The sequence below is a fragment of the Telopea speciosissima genome, chromosome 9, assembly GCF_018873765.1.
Source record: "Telopea speciosissima isolate NSW1024214 ecotype Mountain lineage chromosome 9, Tspe_v1, whole genome shotgun sequence".
Lineage (NCBI taxonomy): Eukaryota > Viridiplantae > Streptophyta > Magnoliopsida > Proteales > Proteaceae > Telopea > Telopea speciosissima.
Genome location: NC_057924.1, coordinates 15,618,991 through 15,628,271, shown reverse-complemented (window position 1 = coordinate 15,628,271; position 9,281 = coordinate 15,618,991). Strand labels below are relative to the sequence as shown.

Here is a 9,281-nt window from a genome sequence, read left to right as displayed (position 1 = left end):
GTTGATCTGTAACCCTAGTTTCCGTATAAGGATCGGTGCGATCTGGATAGGCTGGAATCAGGATCGGATCTGATTTTTAAATCTGACAGATGCAACTGCAGTACGGTTGGGGACACTTTCCAACTTGGAATGTTGAGGCCGGCTGATGAACTTTGACATTAGTGTTCTTTCTTTCCTCCAGAGTTAATTAAATGGAGAGTCTGAATTTTTACTCTAGAACAAGGAATTTCGAAAGTGGAACCTAGGTCGCTAGTTTGAGGATAATTTCGGACAATCTTAAATAGGGGGAGAGTAATGAAGAATAATGATTGGTTGGTCACTGTACCGCTGACCAGAAAACTTCTCCTTTTAAGATTTGAAATCACAATATAATTCATGGGAAAAAAAGTTAATCGTTGCGTGGTTATTGTGCCCAGACACAGGACTGCATGAAATTTCTGCTCAGCCCCGAGTGAGTTATAAAACTTCTATTTAGTCAAATGGTTTTTGCATGTACTTTTATTGGTCCCGTGCTGGTGCAGTCGCTACATGACCAGGTGGTGTTCTATTCATATAGTGGTCAAACCACATGCTAATGGAAGCACATGCATTCCTTTAGCTCCAGCAAAGAAAGACACGATCTTGAATTTGGTCAAATACCTTATTTTTTAAACTTCTAGGATACTTCTTAGTTTAAGATCAATTTTACTATCTGGAATCAAAGAATTAGTAGATCTGTTCTTACTACAATAAGAATCGGCTGAAGTAATAAAAGTATAATCTGATGATCAAATCATGAAAAGAACAAGAACAAAACAGAAATCACAATTGATTTCCTTTTCAAATCCTGCTGCAGCTGCATAGGTCTTCTTCAAGCCACAATTGACCAATGAATAAGAAAAAATCATAGAACAAAATGAGAGATAGCTAACGAACTTATGGGAGAGACATAATTGGACGTGCTTATTGGTCCGGAAGTCTTCCTACAGGTTCTTTCAGGTCTTTGAGTAGGTAGTCAGGTGAGCAGAGCGAGCTGGTCATGATCAATAGGGAAGGGAGCAAAAAGAGTACAATGAGAGGCAGAATGAAAGTAGAAACTTATTTTCTATTTTCTTCCAGTTGATTGGAAACAAACCTTGTTTTTCGTTCTCGTTCAAAGAAAGGCTTTTTTGGACTCTCAAGGACTAGGGCTTTTCCATTTCTTTGCTGATGACCTTCGTTATTAGGCAAATCGATTCCACAAGCATAACTAGTGCCCCCTTGGATTGTTGGATCAGGCACAATTCGTTAAAGTCAACATATTGGTCTTTCAAGTGCATTTGGGTAGAGCTTTCGTATCAATTCATTTTTGTATTATGCGTTAAACTGTTCTTACGAAAAGGACGACGTTTTGGTCATTATGCACATGTTACAAGAAGATTTCTATGCTTTGCCTTCACTACCTGCTTATCGATTTTTTAGCAAGGTACATAATGTATCATCAAATATTCAATATGATTCCACAAGATCTATTTTCGTTCAAGGAAGGGATTCTAGCAAATTGAAAGGATATTCTGATCAATCCAAGAGATTGTTTTGATTCCACAAGTTATAATCATGTAATCACAAACCAAGCATCTCATACTAGAGGACCAGGTCTCTCAGTAGATCCTTACCCCTTGAGGTGAATATCCCCCAAAAGCAACAGAGTATAGTTATCATAGTAAGGAGACCCTCAAAACATCAATTTCATGATCTGAAAGAATAATCAAATTCTTTCAATTCTCTTTCAGTTATTCCACTTTCTTTTTGGGATGGATAGAATTCCTGGGTCAATTTAAGCCCCATTACCCAACAAATACCAATGACAAACTCCAACAAGTACATTAATGAGCAAATCTTCATTGACACTCATATCACCATAATTGTACCAACTCCTTTGTGCAAAGTTAGTAATCCAGTGACAAGTGTTTTGTAGAAAATAGTGTGAATGATCCACTTCAAATTTTAATCCCTTGATCAAGAGCAATGGAAAAATAATCAAGGTTGCTTGTGTGAAGGAGCATATGACTCAAAATTTCATATAATTCCTGCCACTGATTAAAAAAATCTAAGAGCAGGAACAGAGACTGCTTCTGGAGAGCCTTAACCATCCACAGACTAGGGATAGTTAGCAAGTATCGAATGCAAAATGCTAGAGGATGCCATAAAGAAGAAAGGTCAGACTAAGGTACCTCTGAAGTGAACCATACCAATGGTACTAAGCTACACCAAAACTAATAGAAGAAAATTTTGTTAAATGACCATTTTCCATCATCGATGATCCTTGTGCATACAGCTTAATAGTTATGATAAATTTCCATAATGGCCATATCCACATTCCATCCCAACCACTTGATAAACTAGATAAATTTCTCTGCTTTAATCTAACAGAAGAAGATACTCTCTTTGATGTTTCGCTTCATTGGGCAGAATGCAACAAGCAATAGGTTAATTTTGTCGAAGTTCTGTTTGTTTCAATGAGATCTACAAAAAACTTAACAATCTATGTTCTCAAAATCTGTAGTTTCCAGGTCCTTACACATGTCTATGAGCTGGAGCACCAACTAAAAAAGATCTGAATAGAATCTTAAAATCAAGTCACGATTACCTCGTTGAATTTAGCACAGCATTATTCTAAGACTACTCAGATACTTAAGACAGTCAGCTACATCTATCATGCTACTTGTCAGGAAAACTGTTCCATTAAACCCTAGTACTGAATCACCTCCAAACCACCTCAAAATTTGTAGCAATCAATGGCAAGATACACTAAGATCAGTAGACATGGATTAGAACTGCTCTATTGGAGTACTGAATCATCACCAAACCACCTCAAATTTTGTAGCAATCAGTGGCAAGATACATTAAGATCAGTAGATATTGATTAGAACTGCTCTATTGGGGAATGAACTGATAAGAAAATACTACAGGGAAGGGTGTACAATGGCCATAACAGCTCATGGTTCAGAGTACCTTCCTTGCCAGATCAATCGATACGCACTCCATGGACTGAAGGTGTTTGGAAGGTCCAAAGACAATAATACCGTTTAATGGGAAACAATGAATGTTAAGAAGTTAGGTAAAGACCTCCATACTGGACCTTAGATCTCAATCAGTCTCATCAATCTTGATTCAGGGTTCATGATGGAACCTCATCACCACTTGACAAGTCCACCATGTTAATAATGTTTTGAAAATCAATATGAAATCCTAAATCATAAGGGCTGGGATACCTGAACCACATAGAATTTCGTTTCCTTTTCTTTCTTCCTTTCTCCTTTTTTTTTTTTTTTGGAGAGAGAGAGAGAGGTTGGAGGACTAAGAAACCATAACAGAAGTTTAGAAACAACCTCAAACAACAGGGAAAAGAAGATATATTCCATCCATTACCAGCAACCTTACCACTTATACCTTGTAGGTTATGATATGATTAAATTTAACCTCAAAGTCAATCACCTACTCAAGATGGTTCAATAACTCATAACTTCAGGGAACTTAAACTCAAAAAGGACTAACATCACTCCAGAAATGGTATTTTTTAATGCAAGAGAGCTTCACAAGTTCTGGTGTATAACCAATTTCTCATCCGAGTAACAACCCTTATAAATCTTCACCTAAAAAGAGCAACCCAGTGCACAAGGATCCCACTACAACAGCGTCTGGGAGGGGCAAATGTACGCAGCCTTACCCCCTGCTTCGCAGGAGAGGCTGTTTCCAAGTTTCGAACCCGCAACCAACAGGTTGCAATAGTGCAACTTAACCGTTGCACCAAGGCTCGCCCACTCCTTAGAAATCTTAACCTAATCTCCTTAAATGCAAAATGAAGCCAGTAACCTTTCCACCCATAATTTTAGTTTAAGTTGTTTGCCAGATCAACTTTAATGTGATTCTCTCACATGACATAATGACCTCCCATACAAAATACCAAATTCAAAGAAAAAACAGATTAAAGTTTTTCTGGTACAAGAGAAATTTGATAATGGAGCTCAGTTCTGATAAAAATGTAAAAGAAATGCAACTTTCAAGAAGTTGGTTTTGCAGTGTACATATGTGGTTTAGACAAACCAAGCAAGTCTTTACTTTGTTTTTCAGCCCAAAAAGAAATGTCTTTACTTTGGTGAGGAACAGATCTAAAACAATACAGTAGCTTGGAAACCAAAAAATAAAGGCTTTCTAATGGTTCGGCCAATATTGTCTTGACTTCAATCATAAGATATGAATATAAAGTCGATAGATAATTTCATCAAACAATTCCGCTCTAAGACCTGAGTTGAAATCTCTTTGACTCAAATAGCTTATCTCAAGTTTATAAGCTCATTGAAACAAATTTTCTAGGCAAACTTAATTCTACATCAACTATCAAGACAAGGACCAAAAGGAATATTTAAAGGATAGGAATATTCTTTAGGGTGTTCAAGTGTAGGCATAGGGCCAATTAAAGGTCTAACAAATGCTGGCCCTAGGACTGGTGTCCATGTGCGTGCATTACAATTTTCTTAACCAACTGCAACTAAGTGAACAATGTCAACTCTTGGGCCCCAGTGCTTAACATACAATAAATGCCCTTTACACAAACACAGAAGAAATAATGAAAAAACGATAATCGTATACAACTCTCTTGCAAACATGATAACAAGATTATGCTGCTAAGACATCTAAAAAGAAGGTGACAGGAATTCAAAGGAAATGATGCTAGTTTTTTGGAACAGGAAAGGGTATTGACCTCTGATTCTACTGTCCTTCTGTAATGATATAGGTAGTCAAGTGCTAATACTAAAATTGCAGCCTAAGTAGAATCAAGTTAGATTTTATCCCCTCTCCTGGTGTAATTAAGAACAGTTACAGGCACTGGAAAGGATATATTTTCTTCAACAAATATTTGGACTTTTCTAAAACAATAATTCTTTGGGAGATGTTCTAATTTGGTACTCTGCTGATATTCTCACTTCAATGTGTACTTCTTTTGGGATGGGAAAAATTATATCTCCTGCATGGTATCTGGCACCAAGAAAGAAAGGGGATATATATATATATATATAAAAGTTAAAAAGAGAAAGAAAACACACACACACACACACATATATATATATATATATATATAAAGTTAAAAAAGAGACGGAAAACTCTTCTTAGTTTGAGTTGAAACTTGGGAGTGGTTTGCAAGCAACCTGCTAAAGACTCTTTAGCAAACAAGTAGACATATGCTGCCAAGTCCAAACAGAATCCATGCAAAAGGATGTAAAGAATGTTCTGGGCAAGAAGAAAACAGAGAAATCGACAAAGCCAACTACAATTTCGGCGTACAAAAACATTTAAAAATCATAACATGAAAAGTTACACTAGTGACAGTCACTATGAAGTACGTTTCTACTGTATGCTATGCACATCAAAGAAACTGATGACCATGCATTGGTGAGCAAATTTCTTCAAGAGCTAAACAAAACCCAATAGCATCCTAGACAAAACTAGCCATGTAAAATGGAATAAATGATAATAATTTACCCCCTCCGGGAGGAAGTGACATAAACTTTGAAGGGCTTGAACATTCACAAATTGTAGGTAAACACATTAATACCCTTACACCTTAAAGAAACAAAACCTCAATCCAAGTCAGAGGAGGAAAGAATACCCATCAAGTACAGAAGTTCTTTTTACCCTCCTCCTTTCCCTCCTCCAACATGAACAGAAAGAAATATTTGAGGTACAACCCATATTAAACTAACGATTGCCAGAAATTAGACACTTTAACCGATACATTTGAACTGGCTCCATAAAAAAAATCAGATATCACTCAACCACTACACATGTTTGAAGAGCACAGTGAAAAAACCATTCCTGGCCTGCACATGCTGCACCACTGTTACCCACAAGCAAAGCACTAGATACAATTGTGCCTAGTGCACATTAGTTGCCTTAACAACATCATCAATAGAAAACCCTCACCAGTCCACTAAGAAGAAAATGGGAATCATTAAACCACAACCAAACATACAATTAGGAATTAACCAAAGCACTGAGCACTCCTGATAAATAAAACATACAAAATGCCATGAAAAAAATACTATAAATTAAGAGAGTTACTGTTACATTCATGATCCATCAAATATTTTTGATGCTAAATGCAACCAAATAGAGAAACAGCTAAAACACTTAGCAATACTTAATATCAATAGAACGTTTTAGAAGCCCCGCACCCTCAATCACCAAAAAAAGTGCCTATTTAATAATTCAAACCATTAAATTGTGAAAACTGCATACGAAAAGGAACATCAAACTTCTGTTGGATAGAATTAAGCAATAATCATACAAAAGCATAGACAAACTTTCTTTCTCATTTTCTTTGACATGTTTGCATTATGGATTTACTTCCAAATGTAACTTTGACATCACAGACGGCCCCAACTGATGGAGCATGCACTAAGCACTTCAAATCCCCCCTCCCCCAAGAAGACAAAAGAAAGAAAAGGAAGCGACATACATGGAATTTTTGTGACCAGCATGAGTTAAAACCCCTCTATAAAAGATACGACTGAGAGAGTGCCTCTAGATCGAGGCTTAATCACTTTTTACCCAGCTCAGGGCATTTCAGGCACACTTGAATGTTAGGCATGAATCTTTCCTCTCGAGACAGGAAAATTATACAACCATCCTTCTCAGGCATAATAAAATAGAAAATATTCATTTTTGTTAGAAAGAAGCACAAGTAGATAAACAGACATAAGGTCACCACATTAACACTACTTTAAAAGAACTAGCTGAGACTAACGGTTTCTACCTAATGCCATAACCAGCAGTTTGGCATGACCATGAGATGGATATGACCCTGCTGTTGGGTTTTGCATTTGATTTAGATACAAATTTTCAATACATTGGAACAAAGAACTCTAGTACCAGCTTGTCAAAGGAAGCCATCAGATGACAGAAGAGAGAGAGCATGCTTGATATTGAACAATTAATCTTATCTGATCTGGAAATGTTTATAGGAGGCATTTCCTTGGAGGGTTATTGGGATCCTCCCACTTTGGTCTGCCTGCCTACAATGGTTTTCCTTGCGGCTAGAACCTTCTCCTTGGGAGTCAGTTGAATTTTTTCTTCGCCGTTCATTGTGTCCAGCCAAACGTCTCCGGCAGCTCCTCTTTGCCTCATCAAACTCTGACAGTTCATGGAACCTGAACAGCAAGATATAATGGTAATATGCAGATCAAAATAAAAAAGGATGAACAGGGAAGAAAATGAAGGAATATAACAAGTATTTTAATTCTCTAGAATAACTGACAATGGAGATTAAGTAGAACAACAGAAGAACAACTGTATTTACAGTCAGAATTGATTGCTATGATTGGAAAAATAAACCACATATGTCTTAAAGAACTATACATGAAGAAAAAGAAAGGTCATGGGTTCCATTATTATATCACAAGAACTATACTGAACTGGTCAGCCAACCAGAAAATGAGAATGACACCATCTTAGCAAAAGCAACCAAATATATCAGTTACTTAGAGCTGAAACATGGAGTTGCTTACTTTGGTAAGTTCCATTCGTGGTGTGGGGCTACCCAGGGCATAGAGGTTCATTTGTTGTCACCACCTTAGTGGAAATTCCCAAAATTCGGAAAGGCCCATTCTTACTTTTTCTTGATAACTTGAAATGATTATAGAGTCTACCAGAGCTACTGTAAATAGGTGGATAATTTAACCTTCCACCATGAGATTGCAGCCACCAGAGCTCAAAATTAAAACCCACGGTCACATACAGAAAGATCAACGCGGACAATTGTAAGAAAGGAAAAAAATAATTATCAATAGTCCTTATCTATGATTTAGCCGGTTTTTGTAAGTTGCCCACAAGAAAAAAGGAAAGACGGGAAGCAATTTTACTGCAATTAGCTAACGCAAGAAAATTGAAATAGTTCAAAAATCGAAGGAGAACAAAAAAAAAAGAGGGAGCTTTAGTGAGTCATATGGTGGACCTGCTGCATTGCTGGCAGAAGCGCTGGCGAAGGCCAGCAACAAGAACAACGGGAGCTTTGGAGTGAAGCTCGCAGACTTTGTGACGGCGATGATACTTCCTAGCGTCAGACAGATCAGCGTTGCACTTTTCAGCCTGGCAACTAGGCGGCGACACCCCACCACCACCACCACATCCACCGGATCCCTTTCTAGTAGCCACCGTCGGCTTCTTTTTCTTGTCATCCTCGTAACCCAGAGCTTCTTCCTCCTCCTCCTCATCATCTGGGTCCTCCTCAACCACTGCAACCACTTCCTTCTTCGCCTTCTCCCTGACCCCTCGCTTCCCTTCGTACCGGCTACTCATCGCCTCCATTCGTCGAAATCACAAACAGAGCAGGAAGAGGAGGAGGAGGAGGAGAACTTAGGAAAGCGAAGACCTTGGGAGACAAAGGAAGAGAAGAATCGATCAGCGAAAGGCGAAGAGAAGCAGAAAACAGGGGAAAAGGTGAAAAAGAGAGAAGGACGTGTGAGGACCACAAACTCCATTCCCCCCCCCCCCAGTCAGTATAGAGAGAGAGAGAGAGAGAGAGAGAGAGAGAGAAGGAGAAGAGGGGGGAAGAATTGAATGGTAAAGAAAGAAAGCTTCCAAGTTTAAAGCGTTAAAAAGATTGGTTGGTTGGTCCGTGCGTATTTGTTTCCACTGGAAGCAACCAATGCAAATGGGTTCTCTGTATTTTTTACAGAACAAGAAGTAGTGAATGAAAGACTTAATTTTTACCTGATTCTTGTCATCATCAAGCTTTGTTTTAAATTTCCCTTTTACTGATCCAAGTGAGTGAGTGATGTTGATATGATATTGCAGTGAAAACTGCACCAAAGTCACGAACCGTTTGAGGGTTTTGAGGGTGACCAATCACCAATCTGTCTGTTAGTTACCACCGAAAGAAGAAGAGAATGTGGCATTTCCCTTCACAGCGGCCCCCCACGCCCCACCACCTCCATCGCATCCACCCTTCCCCTGTCATCACTCATCACTCTAGTCAGTCGTAAGGACAGACATCAGCCCTCACTGTGTATTGACGCGTGCTGTACGTCGTCTTTGTTTTGCTACTTTCCTTTCCTTTCCTTGGTGGCAACTTTGTATTGTACTGTACCCATCTCTGTTTCTCTGCTTCTAGTCCTTTTTTCCTTCTCTGGTTCTGCTCCTTTCACTCTGGCTAAATCTTGAGGAATACTTATTAGGCATCTTCATGAGGGTAATGACCTCTTAGAAGATCTGAATCCCTCAAGTAACCAACCCCAAAAGTGTGAAATTAATAAAGAAACACT

At 38.4% G+C, this 9,281-nt stretch overlaps 1 protein-coding gene across 1 annotated transcript; it reads right to left on the bottom strand.

Moving 5' to 3' along the window:
• Positions 1-6,660: 6,660 nt before the first annotated feature.
• On the bottom strand, positions 6,661-8,535 carry LOC122639985 (squamosa promoter-binding-like protein 3). The gene is made up of 2 exons (XM_043833055.1): positions 7,973-8,535; positions 6,661-7,169 (listed from the first exon to the last, which is right to left on the bottom strand). Exons 1-2 carry the CDS (start codon positions 8,323-8,325, stop codon positions 6,959-6,961), a joined length of 564 nt encoding a protein of 187 aa, XP_043688990.1. The 5' UTR covers positions 8,326-8,535; the 3' UTR covers positions 6,661-6,958.
• Between the last annotated feature and the right edge of the window lie 746 nt (positions 8,536-9,281).